At 39.0% G+C, this 19,269-nt stretch overlaps 1 protein-coding gene across 1 annotated transcript in view; it reads right to left on the bottom strand.

The window, feature by feature from the left end:
- Positions 1-19,269, bottom strand: part of PLEKHH2 (pleckstrin homology, MyTH4 and FERM domain containing H2) — a 134,501-nt gene that overhangs the window by 27,551 nt on the left and 87,681 nt on the right. Inside the window, 7 exon segments of the mRNA XM_017862691.1 lie at positions 251-348; positions 2,216-2,371; positions 3,290-3,467; positions 5,682-5,779; positions 8,143-8,322; positions 15,486-15,598; positions 17,674-17,782. Of these exon segments, the coding sequence (XP_017718180.1) occupies positions 251-348; positions 2,216-2,371; positions 3,290-3,467; positions 5,682-5,779; positions 8,143-8,322; positions 15,486-15,598; positions 17,674-17,782 (932 nt within the window).

The raw sequence follows: 19,269 nt of genomic DNA, 5'->3' as shown, positions 1-19,269 counted from the left end.
CGTATTACACACCTGTATTATTTGAACATATTGTATACTCATGCTTCGGCATCTGGATGCAGTATTACACACCTGTATTATTTGAACATATTGTATACTCATGCTTCGGCATCTGGATGCGTATTACACACCTGTATTATTTGAACATATTGTATACTCATGCTTCGGCATCTGGATGCAGTATTACACACCTGTATTATTTGAACATATTGTATACTCATGCTTTGGCATCTGGATGCGTATTACACACCTGTTTTTGTATGTCAGACGAACAGTCCTTGTACCTTCACATTTTCCAGGCTGCTGTTCTTTGGAAGCCTGTTCCCATTTGGAAATAATGTCACAAATCTAGAAAGGAAGTAGAAAATTGAGATTTACAGTACTTTTCAAATCAACATTTTTTGAAGACAAGTGTGCTGCAGACTGAAATTTTTCCATTAATATGATCAAACCAAATATACTCAAGCTTTTTGTTTTCAGCCTCTGTGCGGCTCTGAGTTTAGGATGTCATTATAAATTGCTCTTTGGTCCACTTATCCTTTTGGACACACGTTAACTCTGGACTGTGGCCATGCATTTTTTACGCAAAAAGGAATCTTAGCGTATGACTGCCTGAAACTGGAAACAAGAAGATTCCAGGGATATTTTCATGATTCGGTCACTAAAGAAGTAACTTTTCACCTTCCAAGTTCAAAAGATTGTAATAAGTAAAGTTATACCAAAGAAATCGGAAATATAATTTATGGAAAGGGTCTAGACCCAGGTCTAGCTATTTGATTTTGGGTAACTCATTTCCCTCTCTAGGCCTCAGTTTTTTCATTTGCAAAATAAGTGCATTGTTTCTCTAAGGTCTCTTGTGGTTCTAAAATTCTATTTTTTAAAAAATTGAGATGGAGTCTCACTGTGCTGCCCAGGCTGAAGTACAGTGGCACGATCTCGGCTCACTACAACCTCTGCCTCCTGGGTTCAAGTGATTCTCCCGCCTCAGCCTCCTGAGTAGCTGAGACTACAGGCACCTGCCACCATGCCTGGTTAATTATTTTTGTACTTTTAGTAGAGACAGTGTTTCACCACGTTGATCAGGCTGGTCTTGAACTCCTGACCTCAAATGATCTGCCTGCCTTAGCCTCCCAAAGTGCTGGGATTACAGGCGTGAGCCACCGCACTGGCCTAATTCTATATATATTATTGCCATTACTAAATGGAAGCTCTATTAAAGTTATTTTACTATGATCTGGAAAAGATTCTTTTAAAATCCCTCCCTTTTCATTTCCACAGGTCTGTTTTGTTTCTTTCTTTTCTTTCTTTTTTTTTTTCTTTTGAGATAGTCTTGCTCTGTCGCCCAGGCTGGAGTGCAGTGGCGTGATCACGGCTCACTGCAGCCTTGACCTCATAGGCTCAAGAGATTCTAGTGCCTCAGCCTCCAGAGTAGCTGGGACGACAGGCGTGCGGCACCGTGCCTGGCTAATTTTTGTATTTTCAGTAGAGATGGGTTTTTGCCATGCTCCCCAGGCTGGTCTCAAACTCCTGGCCTCAAATGATCCACCTGCCCCGGCCTCCCAAAGTGCTTGGATTACAGGTGTAAGCCACTGCACCCGACCACAGGTCTGTTTCCTAAACCATTTTTCATTTCCAGCTCAGGCCTTCCCTAACTCCCAATGCTGAACTTAATCTCCCTCTTTCTGTGCAAAGTTCACAGCACTCTTAAAACTCATCACTTTCAACTCTAGTTCAAGGTTATCTGTGTATAAGGTTGCTCTTCCCTAAGCAAATTTTAAGTTCACTGTGGGCAGGGACTATTTCTGGTCCTTTTGTATTCCCCACAGAGTCCAGTCAGCCCCTGAGATAACAATAGTTTGGTAAGAGATAAAACAGTTTAGTAAGTACTGCTGAGTAAATGGAAAAAAAAAAAAAAGGAAAGTCATTTTATTAGCACGTCTACATATCTACCCTTAGTCTCCTAATATTTAGAGTATCATTTCCATTACTAACACTTTTCCTCTCTTTAATATGGAATGTATAAATGTAGAGATTGTGTATTAAGAATTCTATGAGTTTAACGAAGTCCTGCATTTTTTTTCTTATCGTGGAGATTAGATTGGTTAAATTTTTGGAAAACTCCTAAATTAAACTTCTTGCAAAGTGTACTCTTCTTGTAAAGAGCAGTTTCCTTGCTGTTCATTGGGCTTGGCTCCTAAAAAGGACTTGGTTTCACCTTGATGTTTCCTTGAAGACAGTGCTCTAAATCTCTGCCAGAAGGATCGTCAGTGAACAATGCAAATCCAGACTGCGCTGGTTTCCTCATTCCCGTGTCCTGGTTCAAAGTATTCAAAAATTCTTCCACTGTGGTAGATGCATCAAAACCAACTACCTAGACAGAAGTAACAAAACAGTTCTCTTAATAAGAAATATATAGTTTCAAACTGAGATTTTGAGGATGAAACAGAGCATACTTGATGTATGATTAATGATAATATATTTTTCTAGGTGCTTTAACTTTTTTTTCCAAAGCTCCTCTGGAGAAAATTAACAAGGTTACTTCAACAATTAGTTTGCTGAAGAACTCAAAAATCTTGGCTTCAGCAAACAGACATAAATCTAAAATAGAATGATCAACTGACAGCTATAAATATTTTGCAAAGATATTATGCTTACTCATTAGAAGCAAACCAAGAACTATAGTACAATATGCAATCTTTAATCAAATGGAAGAAAATAAACAAGAAATACGTTTAAATAAATGAAAACTTTTATGTATTTAATATTTGTTTCTTTAATAGGCAGTTAAGTATCTGAATTCTGTGATAAAAGGCATATGGCTACAAAGACTAATTGCTAGTTTGGGAACATGTTTGCTTCAATTAATAAGCAAGCATCTAGATCTGAGAACTGGAAGGGCCCAGTGAAGTCTTCCCAGATAATTTCTGAGATTTGGAGATTTTAAAAGAGACTAAAATTGTACATACCCAGTATCAGTAATTATTTCTACACCTAGCAGGTGTACTGATGGGAAAAAGCCCCAACCAAAATGTTTTTGATTTTTCTGTCTATCAGAATCATAATGGCAGTGAAGCCCATCCCTTATTTGGTTCAATATGGATTTGTTATTAGTGCAAATCCTTTGTAGCAAAACTGTTTCAAAACTCAGCTGTTCTGATAGTAAGTCTAATATATTTGCATGTTTGTCACTGCCAGGTGCTGACAAAAGTAGGCAGAGAAGTCTCTGTTCCCTGTAACAGAGGTTGCACATAGGATTGTCAGCTAAGCATATTTTCATCAGGTAACCTACCTGGTATATCCCATTCATGAAGTGCACCGGTACACTAAAGGGCAAAGAATGATGATAAGGGTTTCGGAGAAGAGTTGAAAGAATTTCCATCCTTGAGGGTCTTGCTTCTCTGTCACCATTTTGTTGTGTTCTTTCTACACAACGCTGGCAGTAAATGGCATATTTTCCAAATTCTGTCCTGTAATACAAAAGTATTAGTATATATAGTTATATATTACTAATTAGTATATATTACAAAAGTATATAATACAAAATACTTAAGATAAAATCTAAGAATAAATTTAATTGACAACCTAATATATGCAACCATTAAGAAAGTATTCCTTGTACATTATCACAATGTATTAGGCTAATTTTGACAGTAACTTTTTTTGAATGATAATACTAAACTGCTGTAACTTTCCTCAAATTCCAACTTCTTTATTTTTGTAACTGCCTCACTCAAACCTCCCCACAAAGGATTCTTCATCTTTACTGTATTATTATAGTCACAAGCTGAATTTAAAATTACCAGTCACAAGTCAATATATAGTGATTTAATATTAACAAATATAAAGAAAGCAATTGCATGAAGAATAATAGTAGAGAGTAACCTATAAAAACATGTTACAGCAGAATTCTCTTCTGAACATGGTGGTTAACGCTTGACCACTAAACAAGGCAAAAAAAAAAAAAAATGTCTTCAGGCCAGGTGTGGTGGTTCATGCCTGTAATCCTAGCACTTTGGGAGGCTGAGGCGGGCAGATCACCTGACGTCAGGAGTTCGAGACCAGTCTTGTCAACATGGTGAAACCCTGTCTTTATTTAAAATACAAAAAATTAGGCAGGTATGGTGGCACACGCATGTAGTCCCAGCTACTTGGGAGGCTAAGGCAGGAGAATCGCTTGAACCTTGGAGACGGAGGTTGCAGTGAGCCAAGAATGTGCCACTGCACTCCAGCCTAGGTGACAGAGCAAGANCATGAAGAATAATAGTAGAGAGTAACCTATAAAAACATGTTACAGCAGAATTCTCTTCTGAACATGGTGGTTAACGCTTGACCACTAAACAAGGCAAAAAAAAAAAAAAAATGTCTTCAGGCCAGGTGTGGTGGTTCATGCCTGTAATCCTAGCACTTTGGGAGGCTGAGGCGGGCAGATCACCTGACGTCAGGAGTTCGAGACCAGTCTTGTCAACATGGTGAAACCCTGTCTTTATTTAAAATACAAAAAATTAGGCAGGTATGGTGGCACACGCATGTAGTCCCAGCTACTTGGGAGGCTAAGGCAGGAGAATCGCTTGAACCTTGGAGACGGAGGTTGCAGTGAGCCAAGAATGTGCCACTGCACTCCAGCCTAGGTGACAGAGCAAGACTCTGTCTCAAAAAAAAAAAAAAAAAAAAAAATTTTAAACAAAATAAAATGTTTTCTTTCTTTATTCTATAAAAAACACTGCATTTGTTAAAAAATGTTATTGTTTTATTTCTTTATTCTATAAAAAACACTGCATTTGTTAAAAAATGTTAAGCATTAGACAAACTCATTTGAGTAAATAAATGTAAAAGTTGGATAGAGATCTTATTTGCCCTTGTTATACATAAATTTTACTGCTTATTCAAGCAGATTGATAACACCTGTCAAATATGTTTGTATTCAAGTGCCCTGTAGGCAGATCCTTGGTCTGGGGGCTACTCAGTGACTGCAACTGAAATGACATGATCTTGATCACAGATGACCTTGATCACAGAGGCCCCAAAATGTATTATGAACTGTAGAATATTTTCCTATTGCTTCCAAGTTCGGTTTGTTTATTTGTTTGTTTCTTTTACTGTGTTTGCTTTAGTCCAAGAGTTTATTTAAGCAACCTGACGCAAACCTCTTGGTGGACAAAATGACCCTGGACAAGCCTTGGCTGAGTGACCTGGGTCCCAGAGTAAGAAAGCCATTCTGGAAGTTGAACTTTAAATGTGTTTTTCGAAGGAGTAACAATTCTGAAGTAACTCAAATACATACAATTAGAAAAGGAGGGAAGACCATGGGGGAAATTGTTCACATAAAATAATTTAATGTGGAGAAAAATAGTAAAAGGGAAAACTAAGGAAACAAAATAGTTGCTTTTATTGAATGAATACCCACTAATGCTAAGTTATTCATACTTGAAATGCAAATATACTTTTCACTTAAAATACTCTCTGTCAGTTTTCCAAGTATTTATTGCAATCTTCCCTAAGAGATTTAACATAACAAAGGAAGTATTTTCCTAGCTCCACATCAATAACCAAAGGCTTCCTGTACCAATATTTGTTTCACACATTCTTCTAAAAATGTACCTGGCAGATCATTAAATACTTATGATTTATCGTAGACTTTCAGAGACCACATAAACAGTTCAGCTGGCTAGTATTCTGCACACCTGGAATCTGCATTCCTCTTTAGGTGAAGCCTGAGGAGCCACAGGAAAGGATGATGGGGAAGGAAGAGCCCAACGCAGAGTGCCAAGAGTTGCCAGCCCTGGGCAGGGAGAAGCATCACAGGTTAGATACCACGTGCCAGTCAGAGATCTACATCAGAGTGAGTGTAATGGGCTGATGACAGTCTCTCTTAACCCAAAAACGTTTTATTTCTTTCACATATGCATGATCTGTTTACAGCATTTATTATAGGTTAAAAACAAAAAACTCTACATTGGGTCAGATCTATGATCCATCTAGTTGTGTATATGGTTATCTATAACAGAGGAACCAAGGCACAAGCAGACAAGGTGCTCCTTTTTGACATCACACTCAAAGATTAGAAACATTGTTTCTTTTTTGTTCACTTATATATTTACTGATTCATTGAAATACAAGTAATAGTTTTGAGAAAGGCAGATTGCAAAACAGTAAAAAACACATGCCCTAAATCAAAACCAATCTACCTACACATACATACGTATCTACATACATAAATAAGGGACAAGTATAAAAATATTAATGGAGGTTATCTTTAGGTAACAGTAATATGTGTGATTTTTATTTTTCCTTTGCTCTGTTCTGTATTCTCCTTTCTATGTTTTTTCAAGGAAGTATAAAACATGTTACAGCAGAATTCTCTTCTGAAGAACATGGTGGTTAATGCTCGACCACTAAACAAGGTAAAAAAATGTCTTCAAACAACAACAACAAAAATTTTATTTCTTTATCCTATAAAACACTGCATTTGTTTAAAAATGTTAAGCATTAGACAAACTCATTAGAGTACATAAATGTAAAAGTAGGATATAGATCTTATTTGTCTTTGTTTGTTATATATAATTTTCAGTCATTTTTAAAACGTTGTATTAAAAAAGAGGGAGAAATAGGCATTGTCCCTGCCCTTAAGGAGCCTACAGTCTAGTAGGAGACAGTTATATATTTAAACAGTAAATTATAATACAACATGGTAATACCATGTATTAACTTTTTAAAGCATAACCAATGGAAAGAATGACTAACTTCTTGTGGAGTCAGGGAAGGGATCACAGGGAATATGTTGCTTGGGCTGGGCTATAAAGTCTATGGGAGGGAAGGAAGAGGAGGGATCCAGGTAACAAGAATGCCATCAGGTGCAAGGTGGAGAATATTGCAAAGGTGGAGTGTGTTTGAAGGATGGGGCGTATTTATTCATTCACTGTCTGCTGGAGGCAGGAAGTGGAGATGGAGGGGCCAATGGAGCCAGATTATGAAGTGTTCTTGATGCAGATGAATCTTAAGCTTCAGATGCCCTCTTGGGCACAGGTCCTGGGAAAGGCCTTATTAACTGTGTTTACATGGTCATATGATTTCTAAAATGTGCAAAAGTAATCCATTTTCAAGTCTTTGTCTTAAAGAGCATTTCCCAAACTGTATCAGCTTCAAGTCTCACAAACCTGGATCCAACCCTGAGAGTCCTATATGTTAACGTAAGAAATTTCTGATTTATCCTGTGGCTAACAGGGAGTCAAAACACAAAGATAAAAACAGGTGTTCATTGAAGAGTAAACACAGATGACTACCAAACACCTGAAAAATGTATTCAACTGCACTAATAAAGAAAAGCATCCTGATTCAATAGTGAAAAAACATTTTTTACCTGTTAAGAATTTAAAATATACTGAATGTTGTTGAAGATATAGGAAAAATCCAAAAAATGAGTTCAAAGGAATTTGCTGGACCTGTCCACAAGATTTAGGTTCCTGGCGGATGCGGTGGCTCACGCCTGTAATCCCAGTACTTTGGGAGGCCGGGGTGGGCAGACCACCTGAGGTCAGGAGTTCAAGGCCAGCTTGACCAATATGGTGAAACCCCATCTCTACTAAAAATACAAAATTAGCCATGAGTGTTGGCACATGCCTGTAATCTCAGTTACTTGGGAGGTTGAGGCAGGAGAATTGCTGAACCCGGGAGGTGGAGGTTGCAGTGAGCCGAGATTGTGCCATTGCACTCCAGCCTGGGCAATAAGAGTGAAACTCCATCTCATTTAGGTTCAAAGATGTCTACTGTAGAGGTATTTATTATAGAACAAATTTGGAAAAACCTAAATGTATAGTACTTGATGTTAACATGACCATTAATGTTTTGAAGAATGTCTAAGGATACAGGGGAAATGATTATTTTCTATAGTTTAAAAAAGTAGAATGCACACTGTAATGCCAGCAATATAAAAAACTGTGAGTGTGCACACACCAACATACATACATGTATAAACATATAAATATATAAATAAACCAAAAAGGTAGACATCAAAATATTAATACCTATTTTCCTTCTGCACTTTTTGTATTTTCCAAATGTCTATGCTGAATGTGTATCATTCTTACAATCAGAAAAACAGTATCACTTTAAATTGCATGTATATGTATCAATATCAATATCTACCTGCAATGGTCCTGGTTGATTCTGTGGCTGTCTTCGTCTTGTCTGTTTAATAAGCTGACAGCAAATTTCATTCTGCAGCTCAGGATGTGTCAGGCAGATTTGCAAAGCACTCTGGGCTAGAGATATGTGGTAATCAATTGCAGGAGAGTCAACTGCAGCATTTATAAAAAGCTGGCAGGTCTGAATTAAGCAAAAACAGATATATTCAAGGTGAGGAGTGAGTAGATTTATTCTGCTTGAATTATATCGATTCTCTTTTCAGCAGTAGTTTTTGTTTAAAATGATGGAAAAGGATATATTATGATAACACTAATCAAAAGAAATCTGGAATCGCTACAATAATAGCAGACAAAGTAAATTTCAGAGCAAGGAATTCTGCCAGAGATAAAGAGGGTCATTTTATAATGATAGAGGGGTCAGTTCATCTAGAAGACATAATAGTCCTAAACATCTACATACTTATTAACAGAGCTTCAAAATACATGTGAATCTCATCCAGTGTATTTTTCATTTTAGTCATTGCATTTTCATCTCTAAAATTCAATCTGAGTCTTTTAAATCTCTTCTCTTACTCTTCTTAAAATGCTCATGCTTTCCTCTACCTTCCTGAACACGTGAAGTGTGGTGGCCAATCTCCAAAGTGGTCCTCCGTGATCTCCACATCCTGACATTCAGATCCGTGGGTAATTCCCTCCTGTATTCTACCAGTGTTGGTCTGTGTGACGGTAGAATGTGGCATGCCATTTCTAAGATTAGCTTATAAAAAACAATGCACTTCCATCTTGGTCACTCTCTCTCTTTTCCTGTTAGATCATTTGCTCTGGGGAAGGCAGCTGCCATGTCTTGAGCAGTCATTTGGAGAGGCCCATGTAGTGAGGAACTGAGGCTTCTTTGCCAACAGCCACGTGAGAGAGTTTGGAATCCTCCAGCCCCATTCCAATCTTCAGATGCCTGCTGCCCCCGTTGACAGCTTGATGGTACCATCAGGAGACTATGAGTCAGAACCACCCAGCTAAACTGCTTCCAGATTCCTGACCCTTCAAAACTGTGTGAAATACCAAATGTTGTAAGTCACTAAGTGTTGGGGAAATTTTAAATGTAACAATAGACAACAGATACACAGAGATGTCCTTATCTACCATCACCTGCATCATTTCTAGATATGTTTCTATGATTACTTTTTCTTACCCATTGTATGGCATACTTGACCTGATTCTCTGTATGCCTGGTGATCTTTGACTGGATGCAGACATTGTAAATATTATATTCTTGGGCACTGGACTTTTTGGGATGCTTTAAATATTTTTTAGCTTTGCTCTCAGATGACAGTTAAATTACTTGGAAACGGTTTGGTTCTTCCAAGGTCTCTTTTAAGTTTCTTAGGGTGGACCAGAACAGCCTTATATTTAGTACTATCTGGGCCCCATTCCAGAGGCAATCACCCTCTGTGCACTCTATTTGATGTCCAATGTATCAGAGATTTTTCCATTCTAGAAGATGGGAAAACTATTTCCAGCTCTGTGTGAGCTGGAATGTTTTTGCCTGTGTCTTTCTGTCCTCAGCCTCAGGTACTTTCCTCAAACACACACATGCTTATCAGTTCTCAGATGAAAACTCAAATCTCCAGAGCTCTCCCTCCCTCCCTCCCTCTCTTTAGCTCTCTCCTCTCAGCCCTGTTTTTTTTGTTTGTTTGTTTGTTTGTTTGTTTTGAGATGGAGTCTTGCTCTGTTACCCAGGCTGGAGTGCAGAGCTCAGTGCAACCTCTGCCTCTCGGGTTCAAGTGATTCTCCTGCCTCAGCCTCCCGAGTAGCTGAGATTACAGGCACCAACCACCACACCTGGCTAATTTTTGTGTTTTTAGTAGAGACGGAGTTTCCCCATGTTAACCAGGCTGGTCTTGAACTCCTGATCTCAGGTGATCCGCCCATCTCAGCCTCCCAAAGTGCTGGGGTTACAGGGTGAGCCACCGTGCCCGATCAGCCCCGTGAAGTCTAACTACCTTGGCCTTCTCAAATTCCGAACTCTGTCTTCACAACTCAGGAAGACTGCCAGGCTCTATTTGGGTGCTCCCTCTCTGCACAGCAGTCTTGAATGTCTCCAGACAGTAAGCTGCAGCAATCATAGAGCTTATGTCATTAGTTTTCTGAAGAATCTGTCCTGCACTGCCTATGTTCAATGTCTGAAAACCACTGGCAGGGCAAATCCAGTCCTGTGACTTCATCATGGCCCAAAGTAGTTCTTCCTTTCTATCTTCTAACTGGTTGTTGCTTGCACACATAAAAGCGTTTGTTTTTTGCTTATTTTGTACCTCTCACTATCTTATCAAATTCTCTTTTCATGTGTAGCAGTTTTTTAGTTTGTTCTTTTGGGTTTTCTGAGTATACAAATATGCCATCTGTAAATATTTTTATTTATTGCCTAATTACATGTTAGTTCCCTAACAGAATATTAAATAATAATAATAATGACAAATCTTATATAACTTATACTTTAATTGAAAATTTTAAAATAATGGGGCACATCTTTGTCTTTTCTCACTTTAGTGGAAACGTTTCCAAAATTTCTCCATAAAGCATGATGCTTGCTTTTAGCTAAAACAGGAATATTTTGTCATGTTAAAGTAGTATCTATATATTGCTATCTATAAGTGTTAAATTTGTCAAATGCCTTTTCAGCATCTACAGATATGATTATCTCCCTAATAGTAAGTAATATTAATAGATATGCTAATACTTAGCCATCCTTAATTTCCTAGAAGAAATCCCTTTCAGTCATGATTTAACATTTTTTAACATTAAAAAATGTTATCGACACATAATAGCTGCATATATTAATGGAGTATATGAGTTTTTTGATACATGCATGCAACATGTAATAATCAAATCAAGGGAATGGGATATCCACTACCTCTAACATTTATAATTTCTTTGTGTTGGGAACATTCCAAATCTTCTCTTCTAAGCATTTTGAAATACACTCTAAGTTCTTGTTAACTATGGTTGCTGTGCTGTTGAACACTAGAAGTTATTCTTTTTATATAAATGTATTTTTGTACCTATTAACCAACCTCCTTTCATCCCTCCACCCCCTACTACCCAGCCTCTGGTAACCACTATTCTATTTTACCATCTACCTCTATGAAATCCACTTTTTTAGCTCCCACCTGTGAGTGAAAACATGAGATGTTTGTCTTTCTGTGCTTGGCTTATTTTACTTAACATAACGTTCTCCAATTCCATCTATTTCCATCTGTGTTGCTGCAAATGACAGGGCTTTGTTTTTCTCAATGGCTGAATAATATTCCATTGTGTATATATACTACATTTTCTTTCTTTCTTTTTTTTTTTTTTTTTGTTGAGACAGAGTCTTGCTCTGTCACCCAGGCTGGAGTGCAGTGGCACGATCTCGACTCACTACAACCTCCACCTCCCAGGTTCAAGCGATTCTTGTGCCTCAGCCTCCCTAGTAGCTGGGATTATAGGCATGTGCCACCACGCCCAGTTAATTTTTGTATTTTTAGTAGAGATGTGGTTTCCTCATGTTGGCCAGGCTGGTCTCAAACCCCTGGCCTCAAGTGATCTGGCTGCCTTGGCCTCCCAAAGTGCTGGGATTACAGGCCTGAGCCACTGGCCTGGCCCATCTTTATCCGTTCATCTACTGATGAACACTTAGGTTGATTCCATATATCGGTTCTTGTGAACAGTGCTACAATAAATATAGGAATGCGGATATCTCTTCAATATACTGACTTCCTTTCATTTGGATATACTCCCAGTGAGACTGCTAGATCACATGGTAGTTCTATTTTTAGTTTTTTGAGGAACCTCCACACTGTTTTCCAAAGTTGCTGTACTAATTTATATTCCCACCAATGGTGTATGAGTTTTCCTCTTTCTCTGCATCCTTGACAGCATTTGTTATTTTCTGTCTTTTTGATAATAGCCATTTTAACTGGGGTCAGATGATATTTCATTATGATGTTGATTTGCATTTCCCTGATGATTAGCGATGCTTAGCATTGATTCATATACTTGTTGGCCATTTGAGTGTCTTCTTTTGAGAAATGTCTATTGAGATCTTTTGCCCATTTTAAAATTGGATTATTTGTTTTTTGCTATTGAGTTGAGTGATTTAATATTCTTAAAATGATGCTGGATTCTGATTGCTAATATTTTATTATTTTTGTACAATCTTTGCTGTGCTCTTGTATGAAAGTGACACTTATTTAACAAAGAGAATATGGTGATATAACAATCGAGGATTGCTTCAAAACAATCTAAAGTTAGGGTGCAGTGGGGAATGGGAGAATAAAACAAAATTGGCCATGTGTTGATGATTGTGGATCTGAAAGACGGGCACTTTAGGCCTCATTGTAATATTCTCTCTACTCATATATGTTGGAAATTGTCCCAAGTAAAAAGTAAAAGAAAAAACTGAATTTGGAAAATTTCTTTCTTTTCCTATGCTTTGGGACAATTTAAACAGCATTGAAATTATCTACACATAAAGTTTGGTAAACTCCTCTGTTTAGATTTTCCTTTTCCTGTGGATTCAATTTTGGTCATTTATATTTTCTTATAAAATTGGCCACATCATCTAGATTTTCAAATATATTTGTGTAGTCTTTCTTGATTTAGGTATTGGTGTACTCTACAGGTGGATATTTTTAAACTTTCCATTATAGAAATTTTAAAAATGTATAAAAGTAGAGAGAACAGCATAATAATCACCTATGTACCCATCACCCAGTGTCAACAATTATCAGCATTTTGCCACTTCACCACCTCCCCACCTCTACTTTCTTTTCCTCTGGAGTATTTTAATGTATATCATATTACTTTATTACTTTATCAATAAATACTTCAGGCTGGATGTCCAGTTGATAAAGATTTTTTCTATAGCCATCCATGACCCTGCAATTAACAATAACTCCATAATATTATCTAATAAACAAATAGATTTTTTTTTTTAACCACCCATGGCCCCTCAATTAAAAAAAAACCCAAAAAATTTTTTCAAAAACAAAAGATTTTTTTTTTTTTTTTTTTTTTTTTTTTGAGATGGATTCTCGCTCTGTCACCCAAGCTGGAGTGCAGTGGCTGGATCTCAGCTCACTGCAAGCTCCGCCTCCCAGGTTCACGCCATTCTCCTGCCTCAGCCTCCCGAGTAGCTGGGACTACAGGCGCCCGCCACCTCGCCCAGCTAGTTTTTTGTACTTTTTAGTAGAGACAGGGTTTCACCGGGTTAGCCAGGATGGTCTCGATCTCCTGACCTTGTGATCCGCCCGTCTCGGCCTCCCAAAGTGCTGGGATTACAGGCTTGAGCCACCGTGCCCGGCCAACAAATAGATTTTTTGAGACGGGAGAAACTTAGGCAAGACAAAGCCAAAAGAAAGAGATTGAGCTCTAAGAGACTAGGAGAAAATGAAGTACCAAGATCCTGGTGTAGAGTCCAGACTTGGAAACACAGAAGATCCACCATATTCTGAGGCTGGAGGAGTAGAGGAGAAAAGAGATGAAGGGTTGTCTGTTAAGTGGAGGGCTTCTTCTTTTCTTTTCTTTTCTTTTCTTTCTTTTTTGAGACGGAGTCTTGCTCTGCCACTCAGGATGGAGTGCAGTGGCGTGATCTCGGCTCACTGCAACCTCCACCCCCTAAGTTCATGTGATTCTCCTGCCTCAGCCTCCCAAGTAGCTGGGACTACAGGCACGTGCCATCACGCCCGGCTAATTTCTGTATTTTTTTTAGTAGAGACAGGGTTTCACCATGTTAGCCAGGATGGTCTCGATATCCTGACCTCATGATCTGCCCACCTCGGCCTCCCAAAGTGCTGGGATTACAGGCGGGAGCCACCATGCCCAGCTGCAAGAGGAGGGCTATGAAGTGGTCATGTCATGTCTGATGTCCTCTAATTTTCTCAGTGAAATAGAAGGTAAGTTTCTCTGCTGTATTCTTAAGTAGAGAGTTTGAGGGGGATGTGACCAAAGATAAGCACAAAGGCAGAATGTTGGCTGTGACAGAGGAAGACCCTGAATTTATACTGACATCAGACTGCATGGCGGTTTGATGCTCTGCAGCATTGCACATCTGGTTATCCTGGGAGCAGAAAACATAGCACTGATCTAGGTTGGGATCTGGCTGAAGAGTGCATGGAAGTATGGGTCCCAAGGAACTATGAGAATTAATAGGAACAAACCAGACTGGATAAGGAAGGAAGAAAAGTCAAGATGCAGTCATTATGATCTCAAAGAAAGCAAATGGTCCAAAACAAAGGTCTTAGAGATGAAGAAAAAATGGAAGAGTAAAAAAAAAAAAAGAGCTTGTAGGCTAGGATTCTGCTTAAAGAAAGAGATGTTTGAATTGAAGCTTTTAGAGGTGACGTACTTGTGAGGAATGGTGAAGTCAGGTGTGGACATTGGAGAATGGGATGATGAAGGAGACCAGAGGTGAAGCTTACTGGAATTTAGAAGGTCAAGAATCTTAAAATCATGGCATTGGTGAGTGAAGTGATAACAGTCATTTGCAAGAGTTCAGGTAGAGAATGTGAGTTGGGAGCTAAAATCCTTAGATAATTTTTTTTTTTTTGAGACTTAATTTCACTCTTGTTGCCCAGGTTGGAGTGCAGTGGTGTGATCTCAGCTCACTGCAACCTCCACCTCCTGGGTTCAAGCAATTCTCCTGCCTCAGCCTTCCAAGTAGCTGACATTACAGGTATGCATCACCACGCCCAGCTAATTTTGTATTTTTAGTGGTGATGTGGTTTCACCATGCTGGCCAGGATGGTCTCGAACTCCTGACCTCAGGTGATCCACCCTCCTCGGCCTCCCAAAGTGCTGGGATTACAGGATTAAGCCACCACGCCTGGCCCTTAGAGAAATCTGAAGAGTTACTGGAAGGTAACTGATGATAGGGATAGAACGATAGAGTGCTAAGGTGCATGGCAAGTTTTGAGTGATCAGGGATTTCTAACAGAGATTGAGGAATAAGAAACTGAGAGTAACACTAGAGAGGAAAGAGAGTGCTGACCCCTCTCCCAGTGCTGTGCCTGGTGTGATGTGGAAAATTAGAAGTTAAAGGGGAAATGATTCATCTGATACCAAGTATTTCACATTGCCCAAACCATACATATTAATAGTTTATTTCAGTAAATCCAAAATCCTCACTAAGAAAGCATATTAAATTCACCAGTTTTATTTCAATGATATTCTTAATAATAAACAACACATTTTGAATTTTCTTGGAGTAAAATTTTGTAACCCAAAATGTTATTTTTAATTTTTTTCCAATTATTTAACAACGTATAAGTATTTTACCTTAAATAATTTAACAACATATAAATATGTTACCTTAAATAATTTAATAGCTTCTGTCTGTAGGGCTTCGGAAGGTAGAGTTGTCAGAGGGGAAATGATTCCTTCTTTACTGTGACACAAAGTGGGGTGTCTCCATATCTGAGAGGCTAAATGCAGAATAAAATATGAACAGAAAACTGAATAAACCACTTATTTTGGCCTCCCATTAAATTAATCCTTTAGACATTAGCTCATTCAGGCTTGGCTCACAACTTTAAGTCACAAAGGTCAGAAAAAAACTCTTTGGCAACATTATTCTATTTTGGTAGCCAGGCCATTGGCATTCTCACGTTACTGTTTTTTTGTTTGTTTGCTTTCTTTTTTTTTAATTTAAAAAATTTCCATAGGTTTTTGGGGAATAGGTGGTATTTGGTTACATGAGTAAGTTCTTTAGTGTTGATTTGGGGGATTTTGGTGCACCCATCACCCGAGCAGTATATACTGAACCTGATTTGCCTCACCCGCTTCCCACCCTTTCCCCCTGGGTCCCCAAAGTCTATTGTGTCATTCTTATGCCTTTGCATCCTCACAGTTTAGTTGCCATTAATGAGTGAGACATGTTCTTGTTTTGGATAATCTTGAAGAGTTGGGTCCTAATTTACTAGGCTGCAATAAGTCTACCAGGGCACTAGCACATTGCTTAAATGTGCTAAAGACTGGTGACCTAGGTAGCGGGCATGACTATATATGAGAAAGAGCTGGGGAAAGATCTAGAACTTCTCTAGAGAGGAGAAGCCAAAGTAGAAAGAGATATAAAGATAAAGAGGAACTTGAAGGCATTCCTAAAATCAATATTTATTAAATTCCTGTGTTAGACACGGCAAATAAAATATGGTCTCTCTCTCTTTTTTTTTTTTTTTTGAGATGGAGTTTCACTCTGTCGCCAAGGCTGGAGTGCAGTGGCCGGATCTCAGCTCACTGCAAGCTCCGCCTCCCGGGTTTATGCCATTCTCCTGCCTCGGCCTCCCGAGTAGCTGGGACTACAGGCGCCCACCACCTCGCCCGGCTAGTTTTTTGTATTTTTTAGTAGAGACGGGGTTTCACCGGGTTAGCCAGGATGGTCTCGATCTCCTGACCTCGTGATCCGCCCGTCTCGGCCTCCCAAAGTGCTGGGATTACAGGCTGGAGCCACCGCGCCCGGCCAAAATATGGTCTCTCTTAGTGTGTAAAGCATAGGATAGAATCTAGACTCTCAGTGGGGAAACCTTAGCCATAAAAATTCATTTCAGACTAGGCACAGTGGCTCATGCCTGGAATGCCAGCACTCTGGGAGGCTGAGGTGGGTGGATTACTTGAGCTCAGGAGTTCAAGACCAGCCTTTGCAACATGACAAAACCCCATCTCTGCCAACGATACAAAAATTAGCTGGGCATGGTGGTGCACGCCTGTGGTCTTAGCTACTCAGGAGGCTGAGGCAGGAGGATCACTTGAGCCCAGGAGGCAGAGGGTGCAGTGAGCTGAGAACATGCCACTGCACTCCAGCCTGGGTGACAGAGTGAGACTCCGTCTCAAAAACAAAACAAAAACTTAATTTCGATGCAAAATTACAAATGCTATACATCTTTTGGTTTCCCTGGGCCACACTGGAAGAAGAATTGTCTTGGGCCACACATAAAATATATTAACACTAATGATAGCTGATGGGCTTAAAAACAAAAAACCTCAGAAAGAAATTTCGTAATGTTTTAAGAAAGTTTAGGAATTTGTGTTGGGTCACATTCAAAGCCATGCTGGGCCGCATGCCACCTGTGGGTTGCAGGTTGGACAAGCTTGCTATAAAAGAATTAAGTGACAAAGCATATTAGGACATAATTTTAACACTGATGAAGCACCTTTTATGAGCCAGATGCTGAGCTGGAGGGGGCTGGCTGGGGGATCTCCTAAGGCTAGGTGGGGTTTCATTATGTTGGTGAGGACTGCCAAGGAAGGGGGCATTCCAAGCAGAGGAGCAATGGAAGCAAAGGCAGAGGGAGGTGACCTGACACAGCCTAATGAGGAATGATGGTGTCCCTGCAGCCAAAGAGCCACAGAGAGAATTCTCTCCCATGATGAACAAAGGCAGTGAAAAGGTGGGTATATTTCAGGGAAACAGGAACCCATTAAGTGAAAACTCCATTAGGCTAAGCGGGTTGAGGTCCATTTCATAAACCATAAAGCTTTATTTACATGTTTATGAACTTACAAGGCTCCCCGTCTATGTTTAGCAATTTGCAAACCAGTTGTTCAAATTCAGATCCAACGTTTACATTGTTGCTTCCAGCGGCAACAGTCAGATGATAAAGCCAAGTGTCCTGAAAACCAGAACATATTAATAGAAATGTGAAGACACAGTTTTGATCACTCAAAGAAAAAAACAACTTGTATAAACAGTAGAAAACTTTGAGATGGAAACGAACCACTTGCTTTAATTTTTAAATAATAATGAAAAGCCATTTATTCAAACCATTCTGAGGCATGCTCACTTGAACTGTGTTTATATTACCTTTTCCTATTATTCACATTTTTCTTATTTTCTTCAGATGCGTCTTAGAAAAGCATGACAAAATTAAGAAGAATAACACATGTTAAGAGACTAAATACAACCAGCTGATTTTTTTTACAAAATAAATAAATTCTATGAAATTAAAAATCTGGCTCCCAGAGTGATACATACAGGATATTTTGGAAATCCAGAAAATTTAAAGAAAACATAATATCCATCTTATCCCATTCACCAAAGATTTCTGGTCTTTTTTTCTCTATGAAAATATAGATGTAGATTAAATTTTTACATAGTTGAATTATGCTAAAAGTAGAGGATAATTTCTGAATTTTAGTAATATAGTACAAGCACTCCCTTGTTGCTAGAAATTCTTTATAAACAAGTTTTTATGGCTGCAGGATATTCTATTACACATATGGACATACCATATTTATTTAAGCAATTTCTTATTGCTGAACATTATGATGGTTACTAACTTCTCACTGATAAAAAAATACTGTGACAGCTATCACCTGTTAACTGAAAAGGAAATGTTATATTTTCCATGTTTAAAATACTTAAAAAAAAATTATTTTAAAAAGAGTATTGTAGGCCGGGCATGGTGGCTCACACCTGTAATCCCAGCATTTTGAGAGGCCAAGGAGGGTGGATCACTTGAGGTCAGGGGTTTGAGACCAGCCTGACCAACATGGTGAAACGTCGTCTCTACTAAAAATACAAAAATTAGCCGGGCATTGTGGTGCACGCCTGTAGTCCCAGCTGTTTGGGAGGCTGAGGCAAGAGAATCTCTTGAACCCGGGAGGCGGAGGTTGCAGTGAGCCGAGATCATGCCACCGCACTCTAGCCTAGTGACAGAGTGAAACTTTGTTTAAAAAAAAAAAAAAAGAGTATTGTGTCGAACAAACTATACATAAATTTTGGCTGCATTTACTAACATTTTCTTTTCTTTCTTTTCTTTTTTTTTTTTTTGAGACAGAGTCTTGCTGTGTCACCCAGGCTGGAGTGCAACGGCACGATCTCGATTCACTGCAACCTCCGCCTCCAGGTTCAACTGATTCTCCTGCCTCCGCCTCCCAAGTAGTTGGGATTACAGACACCTGTCACTACGCCCAGCTACTTTTTGTATTTTTAGTAGAGACAGAGTTTCACCGGGTTGGCCAGGCTGGCCTCAAACTCCTGACCTCAGGTGATCCACCTGTCTCGGCCTCCCAAAGTGCTAGGATTACAGGCATGAGCTACGGTGTCTGGCCAACATTTTCTTAGTGTGTGTGTGTATATATATATATATATATATAT

This window comes from Rhinopithecus bieti, unplaced genomic scaffold (genome assembly GCF_001698545.2).
Source record: "Rhinopithecus bieti isolate Rb0 unplaced genomic scaffold, ASM169854v2 scaffold_61117, whole genome shotgun sequence".
NCBI lineage: Eukaryota > Metazoa > Chordata > Mammalia > Primates > Cercopithecidae > Rhinopithecus > Rhinopithecus bieti.
This window is presented reverse-complemented; position numbering and strand designations above follow the sequence as displayed.